General features: G+C 41.1%; 1 protein-coding gene across 1 annotated transcript in view; it reads right to left on the reverse strand.

Annotated features, from left to right (window-relative positions):
* Positions 1 to 16,747, reverse strand: part of STK31 (serine/threonine kinase 31) — a gene marked incomplete at both ends in the record, with an annotated part of 40,407 nt that overhangs the window by 10,495 nt on the left and 13,165 nt on the right. Inside the window, 11 exons of the mRNA XM_084260673.1 lie at positions 2 to 151; positions 1,141 to 1,227; positions 1,462 to 1,587; positions 2,327 to 2,452; positions 2,803 to 2,883; positions 3,870 to 3,971; positions 4,981 to 5,112; positions 5,780 to 5,899; positions 6,926 to 7,042; positions 9,694 to 9,873; positions 14,084 to 14,206. Coding sequence (XP_084116799.1) covers positions 2 to 151; positions 1,141 to 1,227; positions 1,462 to 1,587; positions 2,327 to 2,452; positions 2,803 to 2,883; positions 3,870 to 3,971; positions 4,981 to 5,112; positions 5,780 to 5,899; positions 6,926 to 7,042; positions 9,694 to 9,873; positions 14,084 to 14,206 — 1,344 coding nt within the window. The remainder of the gene's footprint in view (position 1; positions 152 to 1,140; positions 1,228 to 1,461; positions 1,588 to 2,326; positions 2,453 to 2,802; positions 2,884 to 3,869; positions 3,972 to 4,980; positions 5,113 to 5,779; positions 5,900 to 6,925; positions 7,043 to 9,693; positions 9,874 to 14,083; positions 14,207 to 16,747) is intronic.

The following is a 16,747-nucleotide window of genomic DNA, read 5'->3' on the forward strand; positions in this document are numbered from 1 at the left end:
CCTCTGATTTTGTGAAATCAAAGTCTCCAACAATTCCTTGTTTTCTGTTCACAGCAAAAACGTTATTTCCATGCAGAGATCCATGTACTATGTCAGCTTCGTGCAACGTCTTTAGACCTTGTGCCACTCCTTTCATCACTTTTAATGCCTCCTAATGATTTAATTTGGGTGTTTATTACGAAGACAGATATGGAAAAAAAGAAAGCACAGTATAGCACAGTATCAAGTAAGTTTCTATCCAGAACAGAATCACAAGGTTGGAAAAGACCTTTAAGATCATCAAGTCCAACTGCTTCCATCCTATGCTAAACCATGTCCCTACGTACCTCATCTACCCTTTTTTTAAACACATCCAGGGATGGTGACTCAACCACCTCCCTGGGCAGCCTGTTCCAGGCCCTGACAAGAACAAACTAAGACCTTTTTTTTTTTTTAGAAGTTTGTACACATTCAAAGTTCACGCAAATCCTGTTTCATGAGGTACAGATTAATTTCCAGTAAGGTTGCTATGACTTGTACAGCCAGGCAGGGAAAAAAAATAATTTAGAAGTAGTCACTGATTAACAAATCACCAACATTAAAAAGTGGGTAGTGGGGAGGAACCAGCAAAAAAAAAAAAAAAAAAAAAAACACCAACCCACAGCCCTGTGCAAATTGTACCTTTACAAGCATGTCCAAGTCAAAGAACTAGAGAGAAGATTGTATTGGCTTCTAGCTACTGCTTCTTGGAGAAGGGATGACTATGCAAACTGCCTGTGTGCTATGTGAGGAGAAGGGAAAGGGGATGAAGTAAGAGAGGAGAAAAAATTACACGCCCCCTCTAAAATCCTCTAAAACTTCACTGTGGAAGTGCCTGCCCCGAATTTCTACCATGCTCAGCTCCAGTACTTTTAACATGTACTAGCAATACAGCTGAGGCATTAATTTCAATAAGAGAGAAAAGCCTAGCCAAGCAAAATCCCTTTCAGAAAGTTACAAACTGCTGCCGGACGGCAGCCAGGCTGCCCTGTGCGTCCCTGCACAGTCACTGCCAGGCACCCAGGGAAGGACACTGCTGAAACACCAGCAGCACCGTTCAGACACAGAGCAAAGTAACAGTTCAAAAAGATAAGAGCTGATAGTCTAAGTAGTTACACTTACTTCTAAAGTTAATGGCTTGTCGGCCTGGACAGCTCCAAGACTTGCTCCTTGGTAGTATGGGACCATTAAATATACCAAAGGATCAGACTTTAACAACAAAAGAAAAGTAGACTGCATTAAATATCAGGAATATCTGGAAGTTTAACTTGCACTCAATACGTGCTCAATCCATTAATTTTGTTTACCAAGCAGACAGTTCATCTACACTCAAGAGAGGAAATATTTTTCTGATTCAATGCTTCAGCTTAACACGTTAAAGCTTTAAGGTCCAACTGTAAATCAGCTTAAACCAGAAATCAGGATCATCAATTTGACTCTTGCCTTGCAGAAAAGAAGAAACAACAGTTGCAATAATCCAGACTTCTCCTTCTGCTGATCCCAAGCTCTGTGATACTTGGCAACCATTTCTATCACTTTGGCTTCTGAGCTTACATCTACAGAGTATCCCTTAAAAACAAAACAGACACCAAATCTGTTATTCCTAATGCCTGTAGCATTATCCCAATTAACCTTTTTATTTTTAATTAAAGAAATGCATGTCGTTAGATACCAAATAACTTCCTCTCCTACTTAACACAAAATTCAATTCCAACTATGTCAGACTGTTTCCGTATTTTCTTATTAACTCTTATAAAGTCTGCACCAACAAAACGAGGGATGTGTCTGTAACTTGAGATTTAAATTAGCCAAGTTAAAAGCAAGAATAATATTTACAACTGTGTCTCTCATAATACTACAGCCCACTTCCCAATTGCTAGCACACTGGTAAGGAAGCAGAGCAAGGGAAAAGCAGCACTTCCTGAAATTATTCAGTGAAGTCATCAGGACAAAGGAGCATCTGCAGAAAGAGACAACAGCAGTGAACAGGAAAAAAGGTCCACGAGATACCAGAAAGAACAGACAGCAGAGGGGAAATACTGTTCATTACAGCAGTTCATTTTCCCTGCTTCTTTTGAGAAAAGACAAAAAAAAACCCCACCCCACACAGTAAGCAACACAGAAGCAATCCAGAAGGAAAGCACTGCTTCATGTTCTACAGGCCTCAACAAAATAATAAAATCTGAGAGCAAAAAAAGGCTGCTAAATACAGGGAGATGAAAGGAACAACTGAGTTTACTCAGAATCAGCACATTAATAAGCTGAAACCTCACCTGCAGCACTAACTGAAAGCTAGTGCCAACATTACCTTTAAAAGAACCTTCTGGCCCTGAATTTCTGAACACACTAAAGGTCGCTTTGTGCTCAGTTCCTTCATGGGCTCAGCATCCAAAAGGTCTCGCTCCAGGCTGCTTGTCAGAAGTCCACCAGAGTTCTGAAGCAGATATCAAGGGTAAGAGCAAGTCATTTAAGAGCTGGAGAGATTCAGAGGCTTCGAATACCTCTCCTCTTCTTCAACTAACTTAAAAGCACAAAAACAGTTGGGACACATTAAAAAGTTACAGCATCTGTTACCAAGAGGCTGGCTGTGATGAGGCACCTAAGCAAATGAATTCCTTCAACATCCACCAGAAGAGGGGGAGAAGGAGAAAGACCACAACAAACAATGCTCCAGGGATGTGTGTCCCAAATGGACAGAGACTGTGCAGAGCATTGTTGGGGCACAGCCTTGATACAGCCCAAAACAACCACTGACAAGAGCATTCAGACACAATCTCTGCTTACCATGTAGTTTAGAATTCCCGCTTCTGGATAAAGTAGTGGTAACTCAGGGAACCATTTCTGTACCAAATATGTAAGCTTCTCCTAAATGAAGGAAACAAGGCCCACAGCTTCGGGTCACCAGAGTCTGGTATACATAAATAGACACTGATATTTGCACCACAAACCCAGCACATTCAAATGAACATTGACCATGACCATACTCCTTCAGCAGCATCAAAGTAACACTGCCATTTGCCTTAAAAAACCAAAACACAACCAAACAAAAATCCACCACATACAACATGAACATGGACAGATGTTCAATATGGACAGACATTTTGAGAGCTCTGAGGCTGGGTAGTGTTAAGGCCCCAAACAACTCACATGCTACCAGGGAAAGCATTTTGTCTTCTCTACAAGAGGCTTTAGTAGTCCTAACCAAAGAAAAGAACTTCACTATGGGCTAAGTGGAGGAAGAGAGAAATCAAGTAGTAACTCAGACCAGGTGAGCATCGCATGCAGCTACAGACCCCACAAAGCTGCAAGGTAACTACAATGCATAAATGTTACACATCCACTGGTAGATGTATCACCCTTCTACTTACTTACAATACAATGGTTTCTGATTCTCTCCTTCATATAGAGGACTTAGATCAAGGGTGATCAACTTCACCTTCTGGATCAAAGTCTGTTTTAACCTAGTCATAAGGAAACAGTTCCCAAGAAATAGTGTCTGTCTTCTAAGCTTACACTTTCACCTGCAGCTCTTCTGGACTGAGAACTACAGCTCACATTATTTTTCTCACCTCCCTTCCTCACAGATGGGGAAAGGTCTGAAGAAACACAAAGATAACCCTGATCAGCCTCCCTGCCTTCTCCCACAGGTTTCACCAAAAAAGGGCCATCTTAACATTTAACACTATAAGAATCACGTTGTTTTAATCACACCCAGAGCACATACTAAAGCAACTGGAACTGTACCTCATACATGGCAGTGTGCTTTTATACACGTACCTCATGTACTGTACTTCATACATGGCAGATGCACCTCATACATGTTTTAGTTGCTTAAGTAGTTTAATACTCACATATTCTTCTTGTTCCTTGGATACTTCCTGAAGAACCCTATTTCGCAGATCAGCAATTTCCTCTTTTATTCTTGTCATTTCAAACTCACTGTAATCATCAGACTGAATTAGGAATAACAAAGTTAGTGTGCAATGGTCATTCTGCTATTATACCAAACAACAGTTATCTACTATATCAAGATCAAAAAACAGCTTCTGTATCACAGTTCTGGAGTTAAACATATTCTCAAATGCGTATTTTACTCAGTCTCCTTCCTAGAAACTCAATAGGAACTCTTAAAATCTAATCACTGAGAAAGGTGTTCCCTTTATTTATGTGACAGACCAAATATTCATGCCCTCTGCCAACTTGCTTCCTAAATCAGGGAGTTTTAGGACTTTAATTAGTTGATCACATATAATCATAACAACAACATCATTCATCTACCAGCAATGCAAGGTCCTATAATTCATTCACTTTTTCTCCCATAAGTAGGCATCTTGCTCATGCCACCTCATTATTCAGGACTCCTTTTCCCAATGGGTTTCATTAGTTTGTCTCATTTCAAATCCCTCCTGGAAGCTTACTGCTCCTTTACAGTATTTAGAGACACACACATCCACCTTCTATTTTTTTATGTCTGAAGCATCACCAGAATAAATAATGTGCAATCAAACAAACAGCACTGCAGCTGGGGTAGTATTTACATTCTCTGGACTTCTCCAAGGAGTGGAGGGGAACCCTGAAAACTAGAATACACCCTGACTTCTGTCACCAACAGGAAAGTACATGATTACTTCATCACACAACCACGACAGAGCTGGACAAAACTGTTCATGCCATGAACAGTGACCATCAGCAGACAGACTCAGTTAAAAGCACACTGCCATGGCTGGGGACTGAAACAGTAAAGTGGCTATGTACCAATGGTGGGGGGGGCTGTTTTTTGTTAAGCCATTTAGGCTTGGTCTCAGGGGCCAATAAAACATCCACAATTAACAGCAACATTCAGGTCAGAAGACACAAACTCTTCTATGTAGTTACCAGTTACTTGGAATACACAAAATTAATGTTACTAGACTAATTTAAAAAAAACAACAGACAAAACCACCAACACTAAGATTTTCATACTTCCTCAAAGTTGTTCTTTTCAACCAGCTTCCACCTTAACTGGGCCTTTAAGGTTTTCACGGTTTTCTTAACTGATAATAAGTTGTTAATATCAGGCCTTCTATTCAGCCATTCCCCAGCTTGCTTTTTGAACTAGGAGGAAAAGAAGAAAAACAGAAAAAGAACCAACCAGAAAGTGTTCAAGCATTCTATTTTAATATCATGTAGTCCCGTGCATTATAGAAACTGCCTGAAGCCAATCTGAATTCAGGTTTTCACGCTCTTTCCCCATGGAAAAGACACTGTATTGTGTTTCATTTTAATTACAGGCTGCCCAGAGAGGTGGTGGATGTCCTGTCCCTGGAGGTGTTCAAGGCCAGGTTGGATGGGGCCCTGGGCAACCCTGTGTAGATCCAAGCTGGAGGTTGGTGGCCCTGCCTGTGGCAGGGTGTTGGGGCTCTATGACCCTTGGGGTCCCCTCCAACCCATGCCATTCCATGATACGCTACCATCTTACTGGAAAAACAACACTCTACTTAAAACTCAATCCCTTTAAATTAGATACTACTGATTTGTAATCAGTCTAGAGATTACAGCTTCCACTGTTTTTTAAAAAGTATCTTTGTATGTAACTCAACATTAGGTAAGGTAATGCACAACCACTGTTCTCAAGCTTTAACCCAACCAATCTCTCACTGCCAATATACACCTAGAATTTTCTTATAAAAAGACAAAGGGATATCTTTCTAAAAGCAATTACATCAGAAAGGGTTACTAGCACAGATTAGCGTGAGAGAAATAAGCAAGGGCATAAACTCACTTCAAGACTGGCCAAGTATCTGTTCTGTATGACGTCAATCATACTCTGCTCCTGACGAATATTGCGCATAACTTCACTGTAAGTACTCACAATTATTCCCTTCTCTGCTTCATCATGCTGCTGGATTGAATTACAGCAGGAGAGTAAGAGACATTCTTCATTTTTACACTCCACCATTTAAGATGTCAGACCTTTACTGAGAAATTCCATTGTTAACAGAAAAAATTATTTATCAGATTTTTCTCTCTTCTAAAAAGATTCTAAAAGGGAAATCAGCAAGTCTGAGCGTTCAAGTGGTAGTTTCCAAAGAATAGAACTGCTTGGCACTCCTATGCAGAAGTCCAATTTCCTATTTCACATGCTATGAAAGAATTCATTTTTTAATTTAAGGATAGGATTAAACTATAAAGCATTAAACTATTTTTCTAGGGGAGAGTCACTGGTTTCTATCAGACAGAGCAGTCACAAGCAAACTAAACTATATGTTTGTTATTGGTATTATGCCACATCAAAGGACAGGTCCAACTTTTGCTATCACAACATCCATGCTCTGGCACAGCAGGGACCCTCCCTGCAGAGACAATACAAGTACCCCAAGGAGTTAACAAAAGAGAATGGAGCAAATCAGAAAAGGTATGTAGCCAGGAAAAAGGCTAACACAAGTGTAGGAGATGAATACCAGTAAAACAACACTACTTGTCACCCTCAAAATGGAAGTGATGAAGAACTATTCAACTTTTAAGCCTGGAAAAAGGAAATTTATCCACCTACATTCACTCAGAAAGGCAATCCTGTTATTTTAAACACAAACCTACGTTTTATCTCCTGCATTTTCAGCACAAGCACTGGAAGTCAGTACAGTTCTAAGTAAGCTTCTCTGCCGGTAGAGAAGGAAGAACCAGTTTTTCCAGTATTTCTTAGTCATATGTATGACTGGCTTAACTAAATTCCTGTAACCCCAAGCTATCCTCTGCCTGATGCCTGGAAGATGCACTCTTTCCTCTGGGAAGCAACCTGAGTGCCTTTCCATCACCTTCCCACAAAAAAAGATGCTGCTTTGTATTCACCTAGTACATTAAGGAAAGCTTTGAAGTGAAATAAAAGATGAATGAAAGTCACAACACAGTAGGCATGATTAGAACTTACATTTAAGTCTGTATTCAGTTCTTCACAAACAGCCAACTCAACCTTTTTGAGAATTTCATCTGCATTGCCAACCATTTCCTCTAAGCCTGAAGATGCTTCTGACTTCAGGTCAAAACACTTCAAAGAGGGGGAAAAAATAATCAGCCATGCAATTGAAAGAAAAAAAGAAATTAGCACCATATAACAAAACCAAACAAGAAATATAGAGAGTTAACACTACAGGAAATCTAATCAGTGTCTGTGTCAGATCTCACCTTTAACTGCCTCACATTTGAGTGTTACAACAATTTCTAGGACTAACAAGAGTTAAGATTCTCCAGGCAACAAGAAAGTTGTTTCCTGACTCGATCTGGTTTTATTTTCCTAATTTCATTTTGAAAGAATCCCAATCCTTCTCCTATCAACTTTCACGTCAAAAATCAACATGTGCTGCCCACACAGTGATACAGAAGATGCTCAATATGGCACTTCTGCTATCAAGTGGGTTTTCCATTCCTTTATCTCAGGCAGTCTGATAAAGACATATTCCGGGATCTATTTCACAGTTTATCAAGTGTGAAATAGGGTTAAAGATTTCACCAGGAAACGCTAGGTGTTTTTATAGAAGTCAGAAATAACTCAGCTTAAAGATATAAGATAGGAAGGTGCCAGAGAAAAACCAGTAAGATCAGCTCAAAATTACACTACAGGTTGTTTTCAGCAACGTTCTGTTACTTACATCTGCAGAAGAGGAGGCATTATTCTGGCAACCAGAACTAAAATGAAAATATGATCCTGTATTTAACACGCAAAATACAGTCACAGGAGAAACCTGCAAGCTCCACCTTGTTCATTTACCTATCAAGCATGTGTATTCCACTGAAGACTGTGAGAATATTTTATTGCCTTAACCATTAACTAAAAATATGAACTTCAGCAGTGCAAGTTCAAACATACATTGCTCCCCAAAGCCTGGAGCTGCATACTGGAAGGGAGCTGTCCAGTCTCTGAAAATGTCCTTGTCTGCCATTGACCCATTTCCTAAGGTGGATTCTAACTGATGCTACGTAAGAATAACTTGGAATCAGAGAGGAAGAGGAGTATCTGTTTTTAAAAAAGGGGAAGGGAAGAAGCATTTCCTCTGCAGGATTGCTCACGGGTTTTTTAGTTTTGGGGGGTTTTTTAGAGGGAGGTAGAAGTCAAATCGCAGCAGAAAAATTGCCTATCAAAACCTGGAAAGATGGATAAAGATGGAGTGAGAACTCCTCCTTTGGTCTACTAACACTATACCAACCCATCCCCAAGGTCTGTACACTTCCTGTGTCTCTGAACTGTTTGTGGAGAAGTTCAGATTTGAAACAGGTAAAACCAGAGTTCATTACAGAACAAACTTCAGTCAGTCACTTTCATACATGCAGAACAGCTCTCTGAATTGCACCCAGCAGTCACAGAAACCCACCTGCACATTCCATTTCCCCCTCTAATAGTTGACATGATTATAAACATCTGCAGTTAATTATATTCATTAACATTATACTGCACATGGCACGCACCAAGCCTACACTGCTGCTGAACAGCATTTATCATCAGGTCAAGGAATGTTACGCATAAAAGCATCTGGCTACACAGAATGCTCTGGGTACAACAAAATGCAAGGGAGGGTGGTGGAGTCTCCTTCTCTGGAGATACTCAAGACCCGTCTGGACGCCTGTCTGTGCAGTATGTACTAGGGAGCTGCTCTGGCAGGGGGGCTGGACCCGATGATCTCTCCAGGTCCCTTCCAACCCCTGCAATTCTGTGACTCTGTGAAAACCTACCCACTATGAAAGGGCACAACCCTCACGGGTTAAACACAATCCACACTACAAGGAAGGTTACACTGACACAAACCAAGAACATTTACACAGGTACAACAAGGAGATCAAGGGAGCTGGGCCTGCAGGAATGGAGGGAGGAGCAGCACAGTCTTTCCAAGAAGATTTACCATCTTAAACTGAGCAAGAACATAAATGTTAAGCACACAGACACGAAACCCACAAAGCCACCTCCCTACTTTGCACTTTCTTTACAAGCAGAACTCAAGGGATAGTAACACACTGCCACCATCCATATCATTTTCAGATAAATAACAAACACTCAACTTCAATGCTCCAAACCTCTTACAACTCTACAGACAGAGCATCAGAACGGTATTCCAGAAGAATATTGCAGCACATGCAAAGAGAAGTGGACAATTTATTTACATAAATTCTCCACACTCAGAATATCAATGAGGAAAAAACCCGACAACCCACTATTATGTATGTGTCTGCAACCTGTATCTAGACCACATCAAATCAGACTGGCTTCTTCACAGTGACCTTTCATCACCTCTTTCAGCAGCACTTACCAACTTGAGTCTTTCAAAATCTGAAGGTCTTTCTATCCAATGGCCACTTGAAAGGACTAATTAAAGCCCTTCAGTTACACGATGAATGGATCGAGCACACCCATACAGAATTTATGCTTGTGTAAAAGTACTCTTCCTTATACAAAAGATGGTCTCATAAGAAAGCAAAAACTCTGACTCACCACAAAGGTATGCTAAGAATAAAGATAAATTAATACTCCTCAGTGCATTACCTTTTCCCTGTACTCAGGCACTGTCACTTAGAGCCACTGCTCATATGCACAATCTCCCTGCCACAGGCAGCTGTCCCTACTAATGCCTTCTCCTCACAAGCCCAGTTAGACATCGTCACACCTCAACTTTTTCACCCACAGAACAAAGGTTTGGCTGTTTGCCTTACCTTTACGATACCACTGAACCAGTCAGCAAGAATTTGCAGAGCTGCATCCGTATCATTTCTGACACAAATTAATTTCTGCATTTTATTATTTTTCCACTTAAAAAATTGTTGAAATGTCTCTTCAGAGTCATCTGCTTCACAACCTTGACCATACACCATCTCCAGAGTGGCAGACAGTTCCTGTGCATCAAGTATATCAAACAAAAACAGGTTTGCAAACCAAAATGATTTTGTGACAGTATACTATCTATAAAAATCAAGACATTTAACACAGAAAAAGTTAGCACTACCTGCTGGCATAAAATTATTTCCCCTACAAAAGCATCTTCCTATAGCCAGTGAAGTGTATTTTTATATTCTGTTTTTCTCTCAGATCTAGAGGCAGTATGTCTATCAGAAAATGCAATGCAGAAAAAATTCACACACAGAGATCACGGAGTCCATTTTTTCCCTCCAAAACATGGAAGGAAAAGACACCACAAAAAGCTTAACAGTTCGTAAGTCATTTGTATTTTAGCTTCTTCTTTCCCTATGGATTGGACTTTAAATCCATACTCTTCGGGATAAAGAGGAAAATGGGATTCAATTTATAATGCTCCTTATAATGCTACTCAAACTCAGAAAACAACAAGAACTTGTGCTAGTAAGCAAGGTGAGTAAACAGACACCCAAAGAATGCTTCCAGACTGATCCCTCTCCTCCAAAAGTCACTAGACAAATCTCTTCTGATGCACCGTTGTCATTGCACTGATTCCTAGATGGAACAGCAATTACCTGTGTCTGACACCTGAAGGGCCCCTGAAATGAGTTTCATAGTCTGGAAACTTCTATTGCCATCTAAAAGACAAGTATTCTGCAAGATATATGAAACACAGGGTCCATCTCTTTTTGACTTGTATTACAAAACAAGCTGAAGTGCTGGACCTAAGGGAAAGGCTTCAAGGCTAAAGCTCAGGGCAAACAGAAGACACTTTTCAAAGGGCATTCTGTCCAACAACCTGCAGAGCAAGTGGGCTTAGGGAAGAACATCATCAGTCAGTTACCAGTGGAGACACCCTGACAGAAAGCAGTCTTCCTTGCTCCTGGGTGGAACATCCCATGCTTACAAATATTTGAGTGCGACACTGGTGTTTCCAGGCAGTGTGCTATAGTTCAACAGAGAAAAATTCTCCCCGAGCAGTGAGATTTGACTGGATGAACCTGCACTTTCCTTCGTCTTTCAAAACCCATCATTTTACTTATCCAAGTAACTCCCAAGAAGATGGCCAAAGAAGCCCTAAGAAAAGCTAACAGTTTGCTTACATATAGGGGTTTTTTTTTTCTTTTCTCTGATCCCAGAACATTTGAGGGATATTGGGAGTTAATTTAAATTGAGGGACATTTAATATTTGAGTTAAATATCACACAGCTTCCCAAACAGCACTTAAGTCATGTAGACGAAAAAAACCACCAAAAACACTCCTCTCTCCTACTCCTGATTTAATTTTTGTGCCCTTTCAGACTCAACCATCAACACTATGGGGAAAGCAATACGACAGAACTTAAGCCACTTGTCACGAGCCTTTGAGGTGCCAGAAACAGGTCTTACGTGCAACCTAACTGAACTTAAAGTAAAACAGACTGACACAAAACACCACAGGCCAGAACAGGGTAGCAGTGAACCCTGGACAACAGGTAACGCAGGGTGAGGACCAGGTAGTGCAGAGGGTAAGGGACTGAGCTTGACCAGTTTTATAGAACTATACGATACCCCAACTAGGCCCAGATCTACAGATGCAGTACAACCAAAGTTCAAACTGGGGCCAAATGCACACCAACTTCCTCACATAGCAACTAGCTAAACACAGCACCACAAATAAACCACCACAAAACACCTCCCCTCCCCCCCCGAAATATCCCAGGCAAACAAACACACCACCAAACAGTATTTATAAGACTTTAAAACTAGTTTTGTAACAGCAGTTGCTATAATGAACAGCATTCATTTAGGGCAACAGGTTGTTGAAAACACCAATTTCCAACTGAAGCAGCTGACATTAGCTTTGTACAAATGTGCTTGTCTAGATGCAAATACAAAGACAGAGATCTGCACTAAATTTCTGTAGAGCATTTAAATCATTCAAGCACACAACAACTTTCTGACGTTCTTTTTTGAACAGCTGGATAAACATGTGGACAAAAAATGGCATGGCAAGGCAGAAGCCAGGTTCAGATGGCACAGTCTGAAGAAGGGAGTTTAAAAAAGCCTGCCCATTTAACAGCAGTCAGAAGTGGGTAACTGAACTGAGAAGTGCTCAGTAACAGGTTAGTATCCAGTGCCTCACTCTGTTTACAAAAATAACAGCACTAGTCACACCAAAAGACTACCTGCATGCATTCCATCAGGCTGTCCTGAAGGAAAGAACCCTTCAAGTTCTGTTTCTTCCTATTTAACTTTTACACTATAAACACACTTGCCTAAAACATTAGCAACTTCACCAGCATACAGATACAGAAGCAGGCTCCTGAAAGACAAAAGTTACCCCATGAAGACAGCTTAGTGGCCTACACACACTTGTCCCAGTCAGCACCTCTAAGCCCATAATTGTAAGGGAGCAAAACCAATTACCACATGCTACACACAGGGCAGAGGAAACATGCTTACAGACAGCTAACAACTGTTCAGCTCACACCCTAGCTTGCTTTAGAGTAACTTAATGTGTGCTTGTGCTCCCAGCTTTACACCTAACCAGTGCAGTATTATCACTTGGGCAGCATGGAGCTCACCAAGCCCTTACTTTGGTGCCAGCAGATGGACCAGCTGTGGCTGCAGTTATTTGAATCTGCATGTGGTTCAGGCCAACACTTGTCACCAGAATGTATAAAACGAAGTCAGAAGAGCAGTTTGTAATACACAGCTTCAGTGAGAGGGGCATTAGCTCCCAAGCTCCTGTTCTTCTGAGAGACACTGGAAAAAAGATCCTTGTTTCCCTGGGACAGCACAGCACGGCCTCTTCGGCTCTAAAATGGCAACCAAGGTTCTCACTGGAATCTGACAAAAACTTATTTCTGTTTCTCTACTCAGGAAATCTATTTTGATCTTCGAGCTCCAAACACAAGAGAGGACCATCAGTACACTTAAGCTAAAGCCCAAAATTCATTTAACACACCTAGCACCCCTTCAAATATTTTCAAAACACTACCAAAATTTCACTGCAGTACAGTTACCTTGAAAACGCTTAATGCCTACCACCTAGTGGATCAGGAGAGCATAACCTTTAAACATACACCAAAAAACCCCAGCCACAAAGCAGAACAAAAGCCTCACACAACAACACACCACAACTTTCCCGTCTGATGGAGCAGGATCCACACAGATCCTCTGGTGACAGAAAATCATGAAGCACTACCAATCCAGTACCTTTCCTAATTAGACACCAATCTGTTTATCAGACTAGAACAATAAAGAAGGAAGTGCATCAAAACATTTCTGTATGGCATTGAAAAATAACTCCATGAAAATCTGAGTACTTCAATTTATTAACACTGTTCAAACCTTATACAAAGTTATAGGCAATCTGTAATCTTGGTTATTTTTCATCTCATGTATGTACATATGAATACACCTCTCGATTTTGTACAGGCAAGCTGTCAAACTACTGCAAACCTTTTTTCCCCTCTCCACACACACCTGCACAGTCAAAATAAAAGCAAGTAATATTCCTGAGGCTTAGAAGACAACAAATTATTATCAGTAGCAAAGGCCAGTAACACCACATTGGTAATATTTCTATTGCTAAAGTATTCTTCAAAAGTTCTTCCTGCCTCTACAGAGCTTATTTCCCCACCTATTTAGCCACTTTTGGTTGTTGGATTGGCTGACCGGGAAAGAGAATCTCAGTGTAAATTATACGTTTCTGAAGTGTTTCTTTCACCTTAAAAAAAAATTGCTTTAAACATTTTACACTTTGCTACAGCAGCCCAAACTACACAGCCAACTTGACAGAAAGGGCTAGGAAAGCACACAATCCAACCACAAAACACACTGCCACAATATCCAGGATTTATTTAACTGTAAGGTCCCTCATTAGCATCTCATTAGCATCTGTCTTCTACTTACTGTTCTGTGCTTTGTGAAGTCTTGTTAGTCAACCAAACGCAGCACTATTGAAGAAAAGCTGGAGGTCAAATCCAGGGTCTAAATAAAAATTTGCCTCTAGAAATAAAACATCCAGGCAGCCAGGACCACAAGTAACACTGAGAACTACAGATGTACATCTTAACACAAAAGTCTTACCCAAAGCTCCATCTGCTGCTGTCGAAGTTTCCAACTATAAAACCTTTAAACATTTAAACCCTCCACAGGTTCTCAGTGTTTCAGAGTGAATACTGATAAAAGCAATCTCCTTACCTGTAATGTTCTTGAGCGCTCAGAGAGAGGCAGTTGATCCACTTCCAAAATTAATTCTTCCACTGCTGAATACAAGTTCTGCTGCACCTCATCTCTCTTAGCAATCAACTCATCTCTTTCATCCTATGGAAAAAGAAAAGCAAGTCAACAACTCACACCCAAACACCACACATACAGTGTGGAAGGTGATACAAAAAAACCCCTAAATAAACCCAAAGAAATGCCCACAAAGCCCCAGATTAAACTTGCAAAGCACAATATATGCCTGACTAGGAATGAGGCAAAAAAGCACATTTTGTTTTTAATCCCTACTCCTATGACATGACCACCTTGCACAAACACAGCATCCTTTACAGTGTAAAGCTATGGCTTCCTCATCAGACAACCAAAGAAACAGTTTCTCCATGACTGCTGATAATAGCAGAGTCACAACCACCACTGTAAACTTAACTGCAGGACAACTGGGACATTTTTTTTATTGTATTACAGAATCAGAATGTGGATTATCCACACTTCCATACATGCCAAATTACATCCACAAAGTCAGACTGCAAAGGATTTCTTGCTAGAGAAAAAAAATCCTTCTGACAATTTTTCCTTGCCTTCTGTCAGGACAGGCAGGTGACCTGTAAACTCCCTCCTGATTAGCTGCAGTAAGGTCATGAAACCAAAAGGTAACTTTCTAGAAACCAAAGTTTCCCTAGGATGACTGGCAGGATTAGTTCTGCTAATGGGAGAGGAACCCCACATTCCTATCTGCCAAGGTGCCAACAGGCTCACCAAAACCAAACCTTTCAAAATGGATGAAGTTAAAAAAACATACTTAGAAGCATGTTTGCTTTGTACTTTATTTCACAGTGATTTTATCCAACATTCCTACACAAACAGAAAAATATACATGAACATGGAGACAAAGCTACAGCTTTACAGACCACTGTAAAGATTTGCTATTCCTTTCCACATCCATCTCCAAAAAACACAAAGAAAAGTGACTGAACTGGCTGTAACACTGTTCTGATGTCCTCCCTTCCCCACCCAAAAAAACCCTACCAAACTTAAAGTCTGGTGTGAAAACAAGAGTTAAGGATGGGACTATCACTATTTTTACATGGAACCAAAGAGCAATCAAACAAAGACTTCCTGCTAACAAGCACGCTCTAATATATGCAAAAACAAACACAGGTTCTAGAGTGGGTTTGAATTTAGTTTATCTAGTGAAATCCTAGAAGTTGCCTTAATCAGGAGTCTGTAAGTATTTACAGAACACAGACTAGGAACATTCTGCCTGTAACAGACAAGGACAGAATGAGATTCAGTAGTTGGAAACTGAAAGATGGACAAACTCCAACTAAAAATAAATCCCCGAGTTACAGCACACGCTGCTTTAAAACTCAGATTAGCAATTGAGCAGATGTTGTCATTCAGCCAAACATTAGTGGGCTGGGTAATAAAAATAAAAAAACTCAGTAGATTAAGTTCCACTACAGAGCATGAACACAACGTATAGATTGTTCCAGCACTTAAAATTATGAAACAACAACAACATATTTAATAGGCACTTCAGCACTTTTTGGACATCTCTGGCAACCAAAAGCACACACAATTTTACAGACTTCTTGATGGTTTTCCTGCTAGTATATAAAAGTCTACTGTAACATTCTGCATAAAAAAGAATAAGGACCCCTTGGTATGAAGGACACTTTCCAAGACAAGATTCCTGCAGAATACTGCTTCAAAAACTACACCAACAGAGACAATGTAGTAGAAGAGTCAACAAGGCAACCAAACTCCAGTTAATACCAGTTCAAGCAGTAGACTAAACGACAATCCAGGAACCCAACAGACAGCTGAGGAGCCACAGGACAGTCTCCTTCCAATGTCTACCATTTAATTAAGTACATGCAACAGTTCGTGGCTCTGGCAAGGCCTGTTAGATAACTGCACAAAGGATTAAGTACACAGGCAGCATTTGAATAGTCTGCTTTAGTATTGGTTTTGCATGGCAAGGTTTTGGTAGTGGGGAGGCTACAGGGGTGGCTTCTGTGAGAAGCTGCTAGAAGGTTCCCCCGAGACCAACAGACCCAATGTCACTTGGCCCCAAGATGGACACGCCGCTGGCCAAGGCCCAGCCCGTCAGCAGCAGCAGCACCTCTGGGGTAACACAGTTAAGAAAGGGAAAAATCCTGCACAACACAGCTGGAGAGATGAGCAGGATGATGTGAGGGGAAACAGTGAAGGAGTGGTAGGAGGTGCTCCAGGCACCAGAGCACAGATTCCCCTGCAGCCTGTGGCAAAGACCACGGTGAGGCAGGCTGACCCTCTGCTGTCCATGGAAAATGACCCTACACCAGAGCAGGTGGATGCCTGAAGGAAGCTGTGACCCACTGGGAAGCCCACACTGGAACAGGCTGCTGACACGACCTGTGGACCCTTGGAGAAAGAAGCCCATGCTGGAACACACTGGTGACTCTGGGGGGGATCCACGCTGGAACAATCTGTTCCTCAAGGTCTGCACCTGTAGAAGGAATCCACACTGGAGCAGTTCATGAAGAAGGGAAGGACTTGTGTTGGAGAAGATGCTGGAGGACTGTCTCCCATGAGAGGAACCCCACGCTGGAGCAGGGGAAGACTGTGAGAAGTCCTCCCCCTGAGGAGGAATGAGCA

This window comes from Gallinula chloropus (assembly GCF_964237585.1).
Source record: "Gallinula chloropus genome assembly, chromosome: 2".
In the NCBI taxonomy this organism is placed as follows: Eukaryota; Metazoa; Chordata; class Aves; order Gruiformes; family Rallidae; genus Gallinula; species Gallinula chloropus.